Consider the following 19233-nt stretch of genomic DNA (forward strand, 5'->3'; position numbering starts at 1 on the left):
GGAGAAAAGCTCAGTTTGTTTATGTCTTAAGGGCGGCAAATAGTCTTTTCTTCTTTTCTATGATTTGCTCCTATCCTTCGGTGAGATATTAAATTAATGTTCATTTATTTGGCAAAAATTTATATCAGAAAAAAATTAAAAGACAATCTAGTTATTCTGTAGCAAGATATTTGATTCCCCTCTCCTTAATTTAAAAACAAAAGAAGTGTGTCTATATTAATTAGGTTTAAAACAGTGTTTTTCATTTCGGGAAATGTGAATCTTGTTATTCATTTGTTTTGTTTTTTAGAAAAAAGTTCAATCTATCCCAATTAGCGATAACACATTTTAGAGCACTTGAATCACTGTTGCTAACTTTCAAAGAGGTAAGTACATAAATCTGTCACTATCACATTTTCACTTGGTATTTGTGTCTAATATACTTGTTACTAAAGTCTTCTAAATTAAAGTCAACCTGTGGCATCATTTCTTAATTAACTCAATGTTTATTTTCCAAACATAGAATTTGATTTGAAACTCACGGGAATTTCATTTTGCATGCCAGCGTTTGAAATAGGAAGTGGGGACTTCATGCTCTTTGAGTGTGTGAACACTAAGTGATGGGCGAGTGTGGGTAGACAGGGTCGGAAGGTCTCTTCGATTCCGTTTAGCTTGTTATTTAATGGCCAGACTTCATTTATACGTTCAGGTCAACAGTCTTCTCTATCCATACACTTGGACACTTGTCAGTGATTGACAAGTGTTAGGGTTATATAAAGTCACATAACTAAGGGGCAAAGCTCATGGGGCCACTAATCAGCTTGTGGTTTGAGTTTGCTGTTGAAGAGTTCTACATAACGCCATCATGTCCCTTGTTTTTACAAGAACACCAGCAAATGGTAATGATATAGATCTACGGTTGGGGCTTTGTGCACGCAGAGGGCTGACTTAAGTTATACTCAGATTTCCGACTACGTGCGGTATTGGCACCCCTAACCTCACACTGTTCAAGGGTCAACTGTACATGCAAACGTGTTTCACTTCGTATTCTACTAACGAGCACATTTCACCTGCAAAGTGATTCGTTTTTCCTCAGTAGAACACTTCGAACTAATGTGTTTTCTTAATTTTTAAATCTCCTTTAACGGATTATAATTAGAAACTAGAGCAGTATTCTTCATGGGGAAGAAATGCAGTTTGCACCAAAAAGTTTTGAATATCGATTGCTTACATAAAACAATTTAATCAAAGTAAGGTGAGACAGAATTTTCTTGTGGGCAACAGGAAAGAGTGAGATGGCTGAAGATGAAGTCACAAAGTCCTGAAGACTGCTTCAAGTGACATGATAAGAAACATGATATTAGAGCAGTTCTCATACATTCCCCCCAGGGGACGTTGGGCAATGTCTCTAGACATTTTGTTGTTGTCACAACAAAGAAGGGTGGTTTGCTACTAGCACCTAATGGGCAGAGACTAAGGATGCTGCCAGACAGCCTACAGTGCACAAGATAAGCCCGCACAACAAAGAATGATCAGGTCCAAAATGTCAGCAACACCAAGGTTTTAGAGGAATCTCATATAAGCATGTCATTTGATCATATTTGAAGATATAAAGTGCACACTGGATTTATCGGGGAGACCAACATTAACCTCTGTAGCAACTTAACTTTAAAAAATACTATACAGACACGACTGGCCATGATGTTCCCCCCTAGAATTTCCTCCACATGTGAGCTAATTTATGAAGGCATTTCCGTGGAAACAGCTCCAAGCCAGCTCTCCCCCTCAAACACGGGCATGCATTTGGAGGAAAGACCCTAACCATTGGTTACAGGTGACAGCCATTCCTGCTAGAACCTTCGCAAGCTGGGACTAGCAAGGACCCAGGGGTTAGTGCATCATCACCACACTTCTGATTCCCACTGGCCAAGCTTTCTTAGCAAGATATCTTTTTTTTTTAAATATATTTTATTGATTTTTTACAGAGAGGAAGGGAGAGAGATAGAGAGCTAGAAACATCAATGAGAGAGACATCGATCAGCTGCCTCCTGCACATCTCCTACTGGGGATGTGCCCGCAACCCAGGCACATGCCCTTAACCGGAATTGAACCTGGGACCTTTCATCCCGCAAGCCGACGCTCTATCCACTGAGCCAAACCGGCTTTGGCGCAGCAAGATATCTTAACGGCTTCTAGCTTTTATTTCTAGCTGTACGTTGGTGATTGCAAAAATGTCAATAAAACAGGTTTTTCAGTTAGACAAGCACTGATTTGTATCTCTTTAATGGTCAGTATTATTATCTTTTTTTTTTTTAGCATCAGAAAATAGTCTCTTGGTCTAAGCTGCTTGAGTGGACTGATCCAACTATAATTACGAGCAAAATCCTGAAGCACTGCTAAAGGGAGTGAAATACACAGAAATTGGTGGCTGACCTGACTTTACCATGGAACCTGAGGATTTTGATTCTGAGGACAAAGAGATATTAAGCTGGGATATCAATGATGTCAAACTGCCACAGGTATGTACTGGCTGTAAGAATCTGCCTTCAAAAAAAAAAAAGAAAGAAGAATCTGCCTTCAATACAGGGTTGGGTGGGGCAAAAGTAGGATTACAGTTGCTTGTATGGAAAATTATGCAGTAATTAATACGTAATAATGCAAGAATAAAGTCTGTGTTTCATGTCCTCACAACTGCAAACCTACTTTTGCCACACCCGGCATTTGGCTATGAGGCCGTGACTATTAGGTTGCTAAGACTTGGAAGGAAATCGCTGGAGGTTCCTACTGGGTCAACTCCCATCCTCTGGAGCTTCAGCTGGACACCTGGGTCAGGAATTTTAAAATATATATTATTTATTTATTTATTTATTTTTTACAGAGAGGAAGGGAGAGGGATAGAGAGTTAGAAACATCGATCGGCTGCCTCCTGCACACCCCCTACTGGGGATGTGCCCACAACCAAGGTACATGCCCTCGACCGACCGGAATCGAACCTGGGACCCTTCAGTCCGCAGGGCGACGCTCTATCCACTGAGCCAAACCGGTCAGGGATTTTAAAAGGAGATGCCCAAACCTATGATTTGAGTGGGTCTTTACTTACCAATCCCCCAACCCACTATTTTCTCGCCGCTCTCCCCACCCCCCTCTTATAGACTGAAGCAAAGAAAATGCTACTTCCCTTCTCATTCAATAGTGGCTCAGGTTGCACCCTCCCTGGCTACCTAGAGGCATAAAATCCATGCAAGGTATTTGCCCATAAATAGACTCTTCATAATGTGCACGTCCCCCCACAGCCTCATTTGCTATAGTGATGGTTTGAAACAAAATCTGTAACTGGAATGTCCAAATGGGAGTGCCCGTGTGGGGGGCAGCACGGTCTTCTAGGACTTTTGTAAATAATACACACACGGGGCTGCTTTCCAGCCATAGAATGACTTTGATTGTATGTTTCCTTGGCCTTCATCTTAACTCTTAATTTGGTGGAAAGCATTGATTAAAACGGGCTCCCCCACCTCCCTCTCTGCTAGTTGAAGGGTGCTTCACTGCGAGTCATTTGGAAAGGTGACTAGGAAAGCTAAGACGGAGACCAGCTCTGCCAAGTACTGAAAAGGCTGAGCTGGTCTACCTGATTCTGGGGAACAAGAAACTTGAACTATCCAAGCAGCGGAGAGGGAAGGGAGATTCCACAGTCCTGATTCATAGCCATTCCAGATTTTCACTCTAGTGAAGACTTCCAGATCTTTTCACACTTCACACTTTACACTAATTTTCTTTTGTTTCTCTTTATGTTTAAATATTTTTTTAAAGATTTGTTTCTCTTTAAATTCCTCCCTACATTCTCTCTTGGTAGATCTTGGAAAAGTGGAGGATAGGAAGTGTGCCCTACTTTTCATTCATTTAAGAATGATTAAATAAACCACAGCTAAGTCATAATATCTATTTTAGGGATTTGTCTTTGTAGTAGTCACCATTGGTTTACGATTATTGCAGCCGCAGCTGTGTTAGGGGAAACTTTAAGATACATTTTAGTTACTCCTGGCTCAAGGACCTGTATTTCTGCCTATTCCTAATTTCATGATTGCAACTCCCCAATGTAAGCCAGGCATCCTCGAAATCAAGAGCTGAAGTACGCAGGACCATAGGTGATTCTGCAGTGTCACATCCCAGAGCAGGAGCTTTTGCGGGGTCTGAGAATCCCTGAAATGACAGGCCGCAAGCATACTGACATCCATTGTTTTCTGGAAGAGGATCCAGATCACCCATCAGATCAGACAAAAGAAAGAACTACCTCCCTGGAGGGAGTCTCAGGGCTCATTACAGTACATGTCCCAACACGAATTCTCAGCATGAAAGCATTCTCAGCTACCCAAGACATTGACCTGAAAAATTTACCACAAAAATACACATTCAATTTTGGAAATGTACCATTTACAGTTCATAGAAAAAGTTTTATTCCTCATGGAAATAACTTCAATTTGTTAAACACGCCACAGAAAGAATTAAGAGTATAAAGGTCCCTTAACGTTTTCTAAGCAGAGACAACAGCATCCCCAGCTGGGTGTTTGCTGGCTCTGGAACTGCATCAAGAACCAGTTGAGATGAAAATAAAAGGCCTTGGAAGGATTTCCAAGCATACCGGGTTTTATGTTTTGTGAGCAAATCTGGAGGCTGAATGGTGACTGTGAGAAGCAGGAGACAAAGCCCTGGCATTGAATTCCAGTTCTGCTCTTTTTATTTGTAGAACCTTGGGGCGTTGTTTACCTTTTCCCAGGCTCCCTTTCTTCTGAAAAGGAGGTGGTTGCACTAAATGGTCTCTTATGTAACCTTTTAGTTCTAATAGTCTAGATGGCATGACCTGAGATTTGGGAGGTGGCCTGCATTCTAGACCTGCCGGCCCAGGCCTACCATGATGCCTGGTACATATTAAACAACAAGTGACAAACATGGAATTTATTAATGGATGACTTCATTGTTTTTAATCTGTGTAACTCTAAACAAGTTGATGTCCTGAAGTCTTAGTTACCTCCTGGGTAAAATGAAGACAGCAATTCCTATATACCCTGCTTAAAGCTCTAAGCTGTTCAGAGCAGTGTTTCCCAAAACGTGTTCAGTAGAGTATAAGTTACAAGGGATTTGTTGTTGTTAATCCCCACCCAAGGATATTTTTCCATTGATTTTTAGAGAATGGAAAGGACAGGGGGGTGGGGAGGGGGGGGAGAGAAAGAGAGAGAAAGAAACATCAGTGTGAGAGAGATGCATCAATTAATTGCCTTCCCACACTTCTGACCGAGGCACATGCCCTTGACCGAAATCGAACCTGGGACCCTTCAGTCCACAGGCCAACGTTCTATCCACTGAGCCAAACCAGCCAGGGCAACTTGCAAAGAATTTGAATGGGTGTTGTGAAGAGAGAAAAAGAGAAATACTAGGTTCAGCGAAGTTAAAGATTTCTTTACAGCAGGCTCGGAGCCTTCCTAACTGCCCTGTGCATGGGTGGCTCTCACAGGAGGAAGCCCTGTTAGGCAGTGTTGCCCTCACCTATTTTTTAAAATATATTTTTATTGATTTTAGAGAGGGAGAGAGAGAGAGAGAGAAACATCAATGATGAGAGGAAATCATTGGCTGCCTTTGCACGCCCCCTTCTGGGGATTGGGCCCACAACCTGAGCATGTGCACTTGACCAGAATCAAACCCGGGAGGGACCCTTCAGTCCACAGGCCAATGCTCTATCCACTGAGCTAAATGGCTAGGGCACCTTCACCTATTTTTGACCATGGAGCCCCTTTTTCATGGAGTTTCTCAGGTGGTTACTCTTCCTCAGACCACCTGTTTAGAAGTTTTTTTAAAAAAGTTATTTAAAGGATCAAATGCAATGGTTTGTTATTATTATTAATTTCCCCACTTTCATCCTCTGTACCACCCATACAAAGAATTTCTACTTTATTTTTCATGATTTTATATTCTTACCGGAGTTGTACTTCTACAACCCATGGGCAAATTCCTGCAACTTGTAAAACAAATTCCTTTCCTGTTAATCCACTCACGTGCTTCAAGTTTCACAGTGGTCACCTGAGTGAATCCTGACTGTATCAGGTCCTGGAAACTCCGTATCACTTTACGTATCTCAGATTTAAGGGCTCACTTTTTTTTTTAATTTTTTTTTTTTTTTTTTTTTTTTTTTTTTTACAGAGAGGAAGGGAGAGGGATAGAGAGTTAGAAACATCGATGAGAGAGAAACATTGATCAGCTGCCTCCTGCACACCCCCCACTGGGGATGTGCCCACAACCCAGGTACATGCCCATGACCGGAATCGAACCTGGGACCCTTCAGTCCGCAGGCCAACACTCTATCCACCAAGCCAAACCGGTTAGGGCTATGGGCTCACTTTTGACAACTGTTACCAGGACATCAGACATTTTTTGAGTGACTATAATGAATCAAAGCCATGTCGAAAAATGCTTGCAGTGCTTAAAGGAGAAAGTATGTAATTCAGCAGGACTTGGGCATGGAAAGCAAGGTAGGGCACCTGGCAAAGGGCTTTCCCCAGGGAAGGGCATTGTAAAACTAGGGTGGATTAGGGCAAATGAAGAAAGCAATCAAGACAAGAAAGGCATGAATGCATAGAAGAGACTGACAGATCTCAGAGGGGAAAGGGGTGATAGGGACAGGAAGAGACTAACCAAGTCTTCATTTGAGGGAGCTTATGCATGGTGCGCAGCAAGGAGATTGGGGAGGCTGGGGACTGGAGAGGTGGTTTGGAGCAGGCTATCGAAGAGGACTGGGTTATTTTACAGGCAGTGGGAAGCATCGCCATCAGGCTTGGATTTAGAAAGACTACTTGCCCTCAGTATATCATCCCTCCGCAGTTTGTTTCTTCCTTCTTTCAGCTGCATATGTGTCTTAACAAACCTTCATTTCACTTGTTTCTGGTCACTCCTCTAACTTGTGATTATTTTGATACCATCTCTCTTTAACCTAGTCCGCAAGGAGCCAGCCCAGAAGGGCAGGCACTTAAATTACTCAAAACCATCATTGGTAAAAGTCTGTTTTTCCAGGCTAATCTAATACCAGTTTTGCATTTTGAAGGTTCAGAAAAGAATTTCTGTAGGCTTTCCTTGGTGCAAGCAGCAAATGTCCGGTGCTGGTTTAGTTTTACTTCACTAAAAAATGTTCATCGCACGGTCCCTGAGAGTGTCACACGCTCATTAGTACGGATTGTAATACTTGAGAGCCTTGAATCCCTAAGAAATTCCTCCCCGCCCCCCTTTTTATTTTAGGTTGAAAATTGAGAAGAGAATCAGTTCCCTTTTCTCCTAAATAGTACCCACTTCAGCAGGAAGATGAGAGTAGCTACTCCGTTCTTAGCACCAGCCAGTTTCTCTAAGCAAAAGTACAGGGTGTTCCAGCAATACCACAGCAGACACATACCTGGAGTCATTTTGTTCCTAAGCATGAGCAGTTTTCAGATTAAACCCATGGCCAAAGCCACACTGAGTCATTAACTCACAAAATTCCAAGGCCGAAGTACATGTTTTATAGACAGAAAACAATGAGGACATACATAGGTTAAGTAGAAATGCAGACCAACCTAAAAGCTGGTGAGCCAACTACAAAGAGGCCGCAACTCCGATTAGTTAATTCCTGGATCATGATTTTAGCCAGCAAAGTTTCTTTGGCTTTTGTAGGAGATGAGTGAAAACTTATTAGCCAAGGTGAATGTCGGAGCTCTATCTGTGAATTCATGTGACTAAATGTGATCAGAAGGAGCCAGCTATAGCAATCTTTGTGTCTTGGTGCTGGGGAGGGAGGTAACAGGTCCCAGATTCAGGGTTTCTGGTCAATTATTATCTGGCTGCATGATCAGGTCACATTGACGCAGATACCCATGACTTTGTCCTCTTTGTCCAGTTTTCTTGGTATCCAGAAACTCCCTGGTGCAGTGCAACCTATGTGGGCTTTCATGTTCATTGGCTCCCCTGTGATTGGGGCCAGAATTCTGCTGCCCTGTGTTTCCGGTGTGATGGGCTTGGGCCCATTACTGCACCCGTAGTAGCAGAGCTCTCTCTGAGCACCTGTCAGGGATCCCTTGCTTAGTGGGGTGGAGTGGGGAAGGGAAGGGAGAAGTAGGTGACAGAATTTGAAAGCTGGGCCATGCTGGATCACCTTAGTCGGAGTAAGTTAGGTGCTTTTTGTCTGAGTCTTGACCCCTTAACGAAGGAAGGAAATGGCAGGTTTAGCCTAAGCAGGAATTCCTGACTCAAATGCATTTTGTTGAATAGAATTTATCTTTTTGAGAATGCCTGGAGTTTGTTTTCATTTGGCTCAGAAGAGATAAATTCTTGAAAAGTTGTGTGTAAATCAAAATGCTGGTGGAATTGTTTTTCCATAAGTGACATCTAATTTTCCCTTCTAACTCATTTGCTTTAAGATGTATCTGTTTGCTATTCCTGTTTTACTTGGAAACATTTATTTTTAAGGACTTAATAAGCTGTTATAATGAAAGAAAACCTGGTAGATAATTGCTTTATCTGAGACTAGACTATATTCCAAATGAAAATCAGTTTTAATATAATAACCTAATCAGGTAGATATTTTTGATGCCTCATTTCAGAATGTTGATTTTAATTTGTTGTTTTATATAATAGCATATTCTTAATTCTTAAGGTACTCTGTTAAAACTTCAGTAGTTAAATAAATTAGAATTAGGAGATGATGAAGGGTGATCTATGATTATATAGAGTTTCAAGGATTTTGAGAGTTAGAGGATTAAGTCTTTTAGTAAAAAATTACACAGAGAAATCATAAAAACATTCATGAAGCCCCCAATATATTACCAATGAGATTATAAAATATAAATTAGTTAGATTTACATGTTGGAAACCTTAAGAATATTCTCCTTAAATTATAAACTTCTTAACCAAGAGGAAAAACAAAGAGTTACTCATGAAAAGTTAGAAATTAAAATAAACAAAAGATCTAAAAAAAAGAAGAAAATATTTTGCAGGAATTTGCTAAACACAATTAAGAAATGATTGTTCTTTCTTTTTACATTTTACCTCTCCTGTGCCTTAAATTTAAAAGGCTTTCAAAAGTCGCTATCATTCATTTGACACCTGGGTGGGTTCCTTTGCATTGTTGTGATCTGGCTTTCCCTTAATTTCAATGTCAAAAAAGCTTGAAGATTCCACAAAGTATCCAGGTAAAAAAACTGGGCATAAATAAATAGCCAAGAGAATAGCTTGAGTCCTTTTACTCCTAGTTATTTCCTCAAGTCCATACGTTGTCAAAATTGTTGCATTATTAGTGGTACCAGAAACCTAGGGTGCCAGTGGAGGGGCTGTGAGGAGGGGGGGAGGAGCTGAAAAGACAGTAGAATGTAGATCATATTGTGATCCTTAACACAAATCTCAAGAATATTAAAATAATAAAAAACACGGGGTATATTCTCCAATTACAATGGAATCAAACTAGAAAATAGCAAAAGACAACAGGAAAATCTTCCAACACATGGAAGCTAAACTATATATTTCTAAATAACCCATGGGTCAAAGAGGAAGCCTTGGGAGAGATCAAAACATACACTAAACTGAGAGAAAATGGGAAAGAGAGAGACAGACAGGGTGGAGATCATTTTCTTTCCTCTGAGAACAGGGCGTCTTCTTTAACCAGAACCTCTGAGCCGCTCTCATAAATACCTTCCCCTCCTCCTGGTTCATGGGATTTATGCCAGTGACCAGCCTAAAGGGCCACTCAACTTTAAAACATGAAAATCTCAGCTTCTCTAAGTCCTCCTCTCCCGTCTCTGCTACCCTGACACTGTGCTTTGTATTTGCGTAATTGGGATCCACCAGTAGATTTGTACAGTCCAAGCTGTTAGACAAAGGTACACATTTTAACCTGCATTTTGATTATTTCAGAAGGTAGAATGTTATGCTTTCTGTAGCACTTCTGTGACAGGAAACAAGAGAGCCTTATTTGGTGCTTAGGCCAGAAGGGAGAGGAGAGAGGTGGGTGGAGAAAGCAGGAGATGATGAGGCTGCCTGAGCTGTTTCTCTCCCTCTGGGACACTGAATTTCATCCCGTTCAGAAGTACCCTTCACCCTTCTCTTCAGGGGCAGCCTCCCCTTCCCAAAACACAGGAGTTCCTCGAAGGGCCCGCTGTTGTCAGTGCTCTGAGAAGGAAGCGGGTGGAACCAGAGTTGCAACAATTAAGCTTTGTTGTGTAGGCGCTTGGACTTGCATTAGGCTTGGCAAGGTTTAAGGCATGCAGTGGCCCCTCCGTGGGCCCTTTCTCCCTGAAAGCTGGGGGCTCCTACAGTCACATTGGCTGGCCGGTGTGACCCCAGGTCTAGTAGATAACAGCCAACACTGATGTGGAACTTGCTGTGGCCAGTTATAAACATTTTGCGTATGTCAGACGATTCCATCCTCAGAACATCCCTGTGAAGTAGATGCTCTTGTTTCAGAGCAGGAAACAGGCACTGAGAGGGGGAGGAGCTTGTTAAGATTCACACCCAGGTCATCTGCCTCCATTGGCCATGCTCTTAGCCAGGAATTGGCTAACTTCCTGTAAAGGGCCAATTACATAATATACATTTAGGCTTTTCAGGCCATCCAGTCTTTGCCAGAACTGTTTAACTTTGCTGTGGTAGCATGAAAGTATTCATGGGCAACAGTCAAGTGCATGGAACATGGTTGTGTTCCAATAAAACTTTATTTACAAAAGGGGGGAGTGGGTTGGATTTGGCCCATGCGTCGAGTTTGCAGGCCTTATCTCTTAACCACTAAACTCTCAAGTGCATAGAACCTCTCATATTTCCTCAGACCTATCTCAGCTCCCGTGACATTCCACTCAAACAACTCTCATTATATAAAGCTTACAGATCTGCTCGTTACAGTACTGTCTGAAATGTGCTTTTATCAATGTTCCCGTTTCAGAGAAGAGCAAAGTGAGGCTTCGGGGACAAAACCCCTTGCTCAGAGTCTCCTGTTACACAGTTCTTTGTCATGTTCTAAACTTGAAATCTAACTCAATGAACCCCAGTCCCCTGATCACTCCTTCTGGACCTTCTGGAATCTTCTAGTATGATCTTCCAGGCTTTTCTTATACCATGGCGGTTCTCTGGGAGCTGTGGGGATGGACACAGCCCGAGTTTGACTCCTGAGACTGTTTAATAATTCTCACGCTAAGAACCAGGTGGGACTGTCTGATGGGGCTTCTGTGGACTAAAGTGGGGCCTGAGGAATGTACTCCAGGCTGTGCTAAGTATTTTTGTATATTATCATATTTAATTCTCAGAACTGCTTTTGAGGTAGACACGTCTTGTTATCCCTATTACACAGATGAGGAGACAGATACACAGAAAGCCAAATACCTTCTGCTCACGATGGAGTGTCTTTGTTTAGTTAGAGGTTCAGCACAGGGGATCGTGCCAATCCTGAGCAAGAAGATAGAAGCTTCCAGTCAAAGCAATCTCCTCCCTACTCCTCTCCCTGTTTGAGAAACATGAATATAGGAGTGGGGGAAAAGGAGACCTCCATAAGGGCGGAAACGGCTCTCAGACTCCTGCGCCCGGGCTCTCCAGTCCTCCCACTGCCGATGACTTTGCATTAGCCTTACCAGGCTTAATATGGTTAACTGCACGGTGGTATGAGTTATGACCTCACTATCCTGCCACAAGGGTGTTTCCGCATTAATTGTGTCAACACAATAACGTTACTTCACCCTCAAAAATTCTTAGTGAGAAGTGGTCATACTCTTATCACCAAGGGCTGGAGAAGCCGCCATCGGGTAGAGCTCAGAGGGCTGAGTCACAGCTCCTTTCGGTCCAGGGAGCAAAGGTGCAGGAGACACAGCTGCTGCTGCACGGCCTTCTCGGAAATCACCGTCACCGGGGGAGCCAGGTTGGTCTCTGCCAAGGGTCCCTGGCCTCGCGCTTGGGCGCCAGAACCACCTTCCTGTCTATGGGCTCCACGGTGATGGACAGTTGGGCCTTGTAGCTTAAAATATAATGGTATTCTTTGTGTTTCTGTAAGGATGTGAAAAAGATAGACTGGTTCCAAGAATGGCCGGATTCCTACGAGAAGCACATCTACAGCTCGGAAGACAGGAGCGCGCAGAGGCACCTGAGCAGCTGGGCCATGCGCAACACCAACAACCACAACTCGCGCATCCTCAAGAAGTCCTGCCTGGGCGTGGTGGTGTGCAGCCGCGACTGCTCCGCCAAGGAGGGCCGCAAGATCTACCTGAGGCCTGCGATCTGCGACAAAGCCCGGCAGAAGCAGCAGAGTGAGTGGGGCTCGCTGGCGTTGGAGAGGAAGCCGGTGTCCATTCAAACGCTCCCGCTCAGCTGGGCCACTACATCCCAGCACATCACAAGGGCTCACCCTTCACACTGGAGGAGACCAAGGCTGTCCCTATGCAGAACATGTTAAGGAGAACCCACGCACCCCCCCTTTGCCCCCACAGGGTACTGCCCCACGGGTCTGCCTTGACCAGAGCATCCACCATTAAAACTGCTCCCTTGAGTTTAGGCACCTAACTCAAGGCCTCTGTTAAAAGGCAGATGCCAATTATACCTCAATGAAGCTGAAATTTAAAAAAATGTAAAGAAATGTTTTTAAAATGTCTAATATGTACTGATGTTTTATGTAAAAAAAAAAAAAAAAAGGAGATGCCTCACTTATGGGACTAACATTAATTCATCAGTGAGCACATATAAAGTTTAGGAGAACGTTGTCTATTAGATTTGCTTCCTGGCCCTGTGGGAGAAAGATCCCTGTATGATCTCAAGGAGTGCTTTGATCTGGAGTGGGAGCACCGGGGCTAAATTTGCGATTAGACTCAATCCCATGACATTTGGGTTCATGCCATAATCACACGCGGAAATGTGTGCTCCTTTTGTTTTTTATCATGTTCATCGGATTGTGAAATACATTCAGCATTCCCTGTGCCTGGTCCATTTCAGACCTCAAGTAACCTCCTGTTCTTTCCTTGTAACTTGTCTTCAAGACTTGCTCTCAAAGCAGGATCTAATATTGGTCATTTATACTTGAGTGAAAATTTAGCAGCTGCGTTCTGTCTCCCATGTGGCTTTGCTCCTTGACTCTTAGTTGTAATCGTGAAGTAAAAGAATTTTGTCTTCTTTTCTGTAAAGAATTTTAACTTATCAGTAAGTACATAGGGAGGGATATTCTGCTCAGGAGACCTCTCCCCTGACCTGTGAAATACCCCGTTCTATAGGCCGCTTCCACTAGCCACTGTGAGACTGATCTGGGCCGTGTGGTGGCCAGGCTTCCTAGGGCCAGGGGTTGCCCAGTGGATGGAAGTGCATAAAACTGGCCCAGATGTAGTCTCTGCCATCCTGGCTTCCTGGTTAACACCACCAGGGCTGCCCGGGCTCAGGGGTTAGCTGGCATGGCTCGGTGGCACGAGGTCACCTTCTGCTGCACTTTTGCAGGGAAACGCTGTCCCAACTGCGATGGGCCCCTGAAGCTCATTCCCTGCCGAGGCCATGGGGGCTTCCCAGTCACCAACTTCTGGAGGCATGAAGGACGCTTCATATTTTTCCAGGTTGGACTTGGGTTATAGTGATAAGATGCCATTTCTTTTTAATTCAAGACATGGTTACAGAGTATGAGGAGGGGTTTCACACAGGAGATGTGCAGGTGAATGAGAGCCGACACCGACCCCGAAGCACACTCTGGGCGAACAAGTGCCTGTACCCCACCCCTCAGCAGGGGTGCCTGGCTGCCTCTGCCTCGGGCTCCATAGGGTTAGTAACGTGATCGCGCTCAGGCCAGCAGCCCTGCCTTGTACATAGCCTCCAACTCCAGACTGAATACCAGCTCTGACTTCTGAGTTGCTCTGCAAACCTAACACTGCCCTCCCTAAGCCCCAGTGTTCTGTAAAACCTGGGTATTGGGAAGTAAAAGCGGGAGCGGTGGTATACACAGTGGTGAGGAGTGGCCTCTGCCAGTGTCTGCCTGGGTTCGCAGCGGCGTGCTGGTAACCCTGCCCCTCCCACTCCCCCCGAAAGGAGAGTGTTCTGATTTTCAAGGTTGGCCCATTCCTGTGCTGTAAATCTTCCCATCCTGGCTGATTTAAAGCAATCGGCTGTTTTTAACAAGTAGCTCATAGAATTCCTGAATCTTTAACAATTAGCTTCCAGCTCACCCACTTACCAGGGAAGTGACCCAGGCACCGCAATCTCTCCATGCCCCCATTTCCCATTCCGCTAACTGGGAATGATGATAGCATGTGCCTCACAGGGTTGTGCTGGAGGTTAAATGAGATCGTGTGCAATAGGCATTACTTGCTATCCCGATGCATAGGACTTTGCCATGTGGGTGAGAGACACCAGGAAAAGGAGGAGCATCATAAACAAAAACAGGCAGGCAAGAAAGTGCTCGGTGGACTTGGGAGGTACTTAAAGGGTGTAGCCAACACTCAACTGCAGCAACACACGGTCATATGACAGGGCACAGGGTAAAATTTTACACACCATGAAGTACCATCTGGTCATTTATTTTACATCCTTGTCTCCTTTAAGTCAAAGGGAGAACACGATCATCCAAAGCCAGAAACCAAAATGGAAGCCGAGGCAAGAAGAACAGTGAAGAAAGTGCAGGTGGCATCTTCCTCCGTCTCCTTAAAGCTGAACAGGAGCCCAGAGGCAAAGGTAACCTTTCCCCATGTGTGTTCAGAACCAGACGGCAACTCGCCACCCCTATGGTGGGGCAGCAGATTTCTCCAGCCCCTTACCTACAAGTGAAAGCAGGAGTCATATCCCGCCAGGCTCACCTGTAAGCCAGCGTCTGCCACACAAACTGAGCCTGAGGGATGCCTCTTAATTTCTGCCATCTTTATCGCATGCTCTCAACATAAATTCTATGTAATTTTAGAATCGTCTTCCCTACCACAATGAAAAAGAAACTGGAATTAGTACTTAACTTACATTTTGGCACTCTATAATTTGGTTCTCAGAGAACCAGAATTAACTGAAATGATCTCCACAAATATTAGCCTCATGCTTTCTGCCCACATTTTCATTCTTCCCTAAAACAGATTACAGTTAACCCTTCCACGGTGCAAGGGCTAGGGGCACTGACCCCCCCGAGTAGTAATAAATCTGTATATAATTTTTGACTGCCCCCCAAACTTAAGTTGTACCTCAGTATCCACAAAGGATTGGTTCCCGGATACCCTATGGATACCAAAAACCACAGATGCTCAAATCCCCTACAGAGAATGGTGAAGATCAATGCAGACAGACAGCCCTCTGCATCCACAGACTCCCAACTTTGGATCCAAATAGTATAGGTATTTATTGAGAAAGATCCGCGTAAAAGTGGACCAGCGCAGTTCAATGCTCCACATTTCTTTTAAGTGTTATTTGTTTCTTGTTAATCTTCACCAGAGGATGTTTTTTTTCATTGATTTTTAGAGAGAGTAGAGGGGTGGTAGGGAAGGGGAGAGAGAGAGAGAAACATTGATGTGTCATAGATTGGTTGCTTTCCACACATATCCCAACCAGGGCTGGGGATTGAAACCCCCAACCCAGGTACGTGCCCTTGACTGGGAATTGAACCCACTCCCCTTTGGTGTGTGGGCCAATGCTCCAACCACTAAGCAACACTGGCCAGGGATGCTTCAAGTTTTTTTCAGGAGGACTGAAATGGAGTCATTCCATCCCTGGAAGCTCTAAACGTACTTTAACATTTTAAATATATATATATATATATATATATGACTTGTGTCTCTTATCAGGAAGTGTAAGCCCCAAGTCCAAGTAACTGGCCCCTCATCCCTTCTCCCAGCTGTGGGACAAGTTGAAGGGCATTTCTTCCCACTCACTCTTACTTGGTGACAGTCTCTCCACCCCATCCTCTTATTAGTCAATAGTTTTGCATAGACAAGAGGATTATTTAATCCTCAACCAGATTATTTTCCTAGGATTCACTGGAGGAAAATATACTTTCTCTTTACAAAAATAAATTTACCGCCTGGCCGGTTTGGCTCAGTGGTTGAGTGTTGACCTATGAACCAGGAGGTCATGGTTTGATTCCCGCTCAGGGCACTGGCCTGGGTTGTGGGCTTAATCCCCAGCGTGGGGCATGCAGGAGGTAGCCGATCAATGCTTCTCTCTCATCATTGATGTTTCTATCTCTCTCTCCCTTCCTCTCCAAAATCAATAAAAATATATTAAATAACAATAATTTACCATTTCATAGTCTAGAAGTTGTATTTATGATTCAACAAAATAAGTTCAGAGAAAAATCTCTTGAGGAAAAAAATACAACCCTAGTCCCTTGGACGTCACACAACACTGAAAAATAGAAAAGTCAAGGAAGGAAGCAAGAGAGAGGGGACCCCCTGAGAGTTGTACTGAGCATAAGACCAATCTGTGATGCTGTAATTTGACTTTTCTTAAGTAGCCCTTGTGAGTTTCTCACACAGGCATTTAGGATATGAGGTTGGCGTATGAGGGGAAATGTTTACTAGCGGTTCTCAACCTGTGGGTCGCGACCCCTTGGGGGGTTGAACGACCCTTTCACACGGGTCGCCTAAAACCATCGGAAAACACATATATAATTACATACTGTTTTTGTGATTAATCACTATGCTTTAATGATGTTCAATTTGTAACAATGAAATTGGGGGTCACCACAGCATGAGGAACTGTATTAAAGGGTCTCGGGATTAGGAAGGTTGAGAACCACTGGTTTAAACATTCATGTCAGAGTGAAGGGAAATTTGGCGCTTACTGGTTAGTAAGATCTAAAATGGAGATGGAATCAGCGTCTCCTCTTTCAGACCTTGAGAGGCTGTTTTGATGCTGCTCCGTGCGTCTGCGCTCCGAGCATGCCAGGAATGAGGAAACTCGGGCAGAGCACCTATTTGTACAGAGTAACTCATGGGCGCCTGGGGTAGTTGTGTCCATCTGCTTAACTTACTTACACGGGCTTTTCGCTTTCCTTTCCAGTCTGTTCCTGGTGAAGCACCAAGTTGGGGGAATTTACCTTTAAACTGGTCTTTCCAGGAAAGCATCCACCTGCCTGGTGGTGACGGTGGGCTTTTGACGGCTGGCATCCCCCATCAGAAGTCACCGAATGAAGGCTTATTTAAGAGCTATGGTTTGGGGGGAGCCGCTGATCTGGCAGACCCCACTTCTACCGTGGGCCCCTCTGAGCTCTATGAGAAATGCAAAGTGTCCAACACTCGGATCTATGGTGCTGGGGACCTGCTTCAGCCTCCTGTCCCTGGAGTCCTCTCTGATTACAGTGATCTGCAAACATGGAATAAAAGCGCTGCTTTGGGAAGAAATCCTCTTAACGACAACGTGTGTCCCAGTTACCCCTTCCCCCAGGCCGGCTGGCCTTATGACTTCCCCCCTCCCCAGAACGCTTTAGATCCCCTTTCTCAGCAGATCCCAGTGGAACCACCTTCAGCCAAAACTGGCTGTCTCCCGTTATGGCCAAGCCCAGGGGCGGATCTCTATGAAGAGAAGGTGCACGTGGAGTTTAACAGCTACTACCCTCCCACCACGTGCCATTCGCCTCAGGAAGACCCCTTCCTCTTTACCTATACCTCTTATCCTCACCATCAGTATTCGCTGCCAGGCAAGAGCAGCAAGTGGAATTTTGATGAAGAAATGAGGTACGTGGGTCTGGATCACTACAACAACGAAATGCTTCTCAACCTCTGTCCTTTAAGATGAACCCAATCTGAACCCTTGTGCACGGTTCGTACATATGTGATTTGGTGCAGTCACTGTGGAGAAACAGTATGGAGGTTCCTCAAAAAAATTAAAACTACCACAGGGTCCAGCAATCCTCTTCTGGATATGCGTATATCCAAAGGAAACAGAATCACCGTCTTGAAGGAATATCAGTACCCCTTGTTCATTGCACCATTTTTGACAACAGGCAACACGTGGAAACTACTTAATGTCCACTGATGGATGAATGGATAAAGAAGTTGTGGTACAAATATAAATAATGGAACACTATTTAGCCATAAAATAGAAGGAAATCCAGCCATTTGCTACAATATAGATGGACTGTAAGGGCATTCTGCTAAGTGAAATAAGTCAGACAGAGAAAGACGAATACTATATAATTTCACTAGATGTGGAAACTTAAAAAAGAAAAAACCAAATTCTAGAAACAGAGGTCAGATTTGTGGTTTCCAGAGGCAGAAAGAAGGTAAGGGGAAGGGTTAGATAATTGGGTAAATATAAGTTTATCTTCTAGATAAAAGCCTATAATCAGATCATGTTTTGAAAATCTTATTTCCCAGTTATTGTACCCTATTTAATCCATGGCCACAAAGATTTTCTCCTATGTTTTCTTCCAGCAGCTTTATATTTTCAGCTCTTACATTTAGGCGAGCGTTCCACGTCTCATTGATTTTTGTGCATGGTATAAGGTAACCAGGGTTGAATTTCATTTTAGTTTTGCATGTGGAAATGAAATTGTCTCAGCACCATTTGTTGAAGCACAAGTCTTTATCACAGTCTCTGGTTAACTGACTATCCAGAATCGCTGCTTTTATGACTGCTCACCGGTAGGCTATTTGGTATACTATAATCCCATTTTCTTTTTTAGACAACAGTTTGTTTCTCCTGGAGTTGATAATTGTCTCAACCCATTGCTTAATTTCCTTTATAACTAACAATAGTTTATCCTCAAATACTGCCCAACCATAAGAGTCTTTTTGTTTATAGTAATTCATATTTTCCTTAAAGAGAGTCCTTCTGGAACTTTCCATTTCTCCTCAAGTGTGGACAGATTGCGCTCTAATCCTGCTGCTCTGCTGCCATGCTGGTTTCTCTTCACCATCATTATTGGACCTTCTTTCCTCTCCTTTCTCTGGGATTCTATACCTTTTTTCCTTCTTGGTACATTCCCCAGTTTTTTTTTAAAATATGTTTTTATTGATTTTAGAGAGAGAAGAAGGGAGAGGGAGAGAAACATTGATCAGCTGCCTCCTACAGACCCGGGAATCAAACCGGCAACCTGATGATGCTCAACCAACTGAGCCACTCTGGGCAGGGCTATATGCCCGAGTTTGGTGGAGCACATGCCACACTAGTTCCCTAAGGAAAGACGGATGGAAGATGCAATTTGGGGGCCCATGCATATTTGCAAGTGTCTTACTTCTATTCTCATAGTTAAGTGATATTTTAGCTGAGAATAGAAGTCTAAATTGAAAATAATTTTCATTCAAAAATTTGAAGTTACTGCTCCAT

At 43.7% G+C, this 19233-nt stretch overlaps 1 protein-coding gene across 1 annotated transcript; it reads left to right on the forward strand.

Annotated features, from left to right (window-relative positions):
* Positions 1–336: 336 nt before the first annotated feature.
* On the forward strand, positions 337–18414 carry GCM1 (glial cells missing transcription factor 1). Its single transcript, XM_036317845.1, has 6 exons — positions 337–365; positions 2296–2498; positions 12017–12269; positions 13441–13553; positions 14533–14661; positions 16966–18414. The coding sequence occupies exons 2-6, from the start codon at positions 2424–2426 to the stop codon at positions 17698–17700; spliced, it is 1305 nt and encodes a 434-aa protein (XP_036173738.1). The 5' UTR covers positions 337–365; positions 2296–2423; the 3' UTR covers positions 17701–18414.
* The last annotated feature ends 819 nt before the right edge of the window (positions 18415–19233 follow it).

The sequence above is a fragment of the Myotis myotis genome, unplaced genomic scaffold (assembly GCF_014108235.1).
Source record: "Myotis myotis isolate mMyoMyo1 unplaced genomic scaffold, mMyoMyo1.p scaffold_m19_p_7, whole genome shotgun sequence".
NCBI classification, from domain to species: Eukaryota; Metazoa; Chordata; class Mammalia; order Chiroptera; family Vespertilionidae; genus Myotis; species Myotis myotis.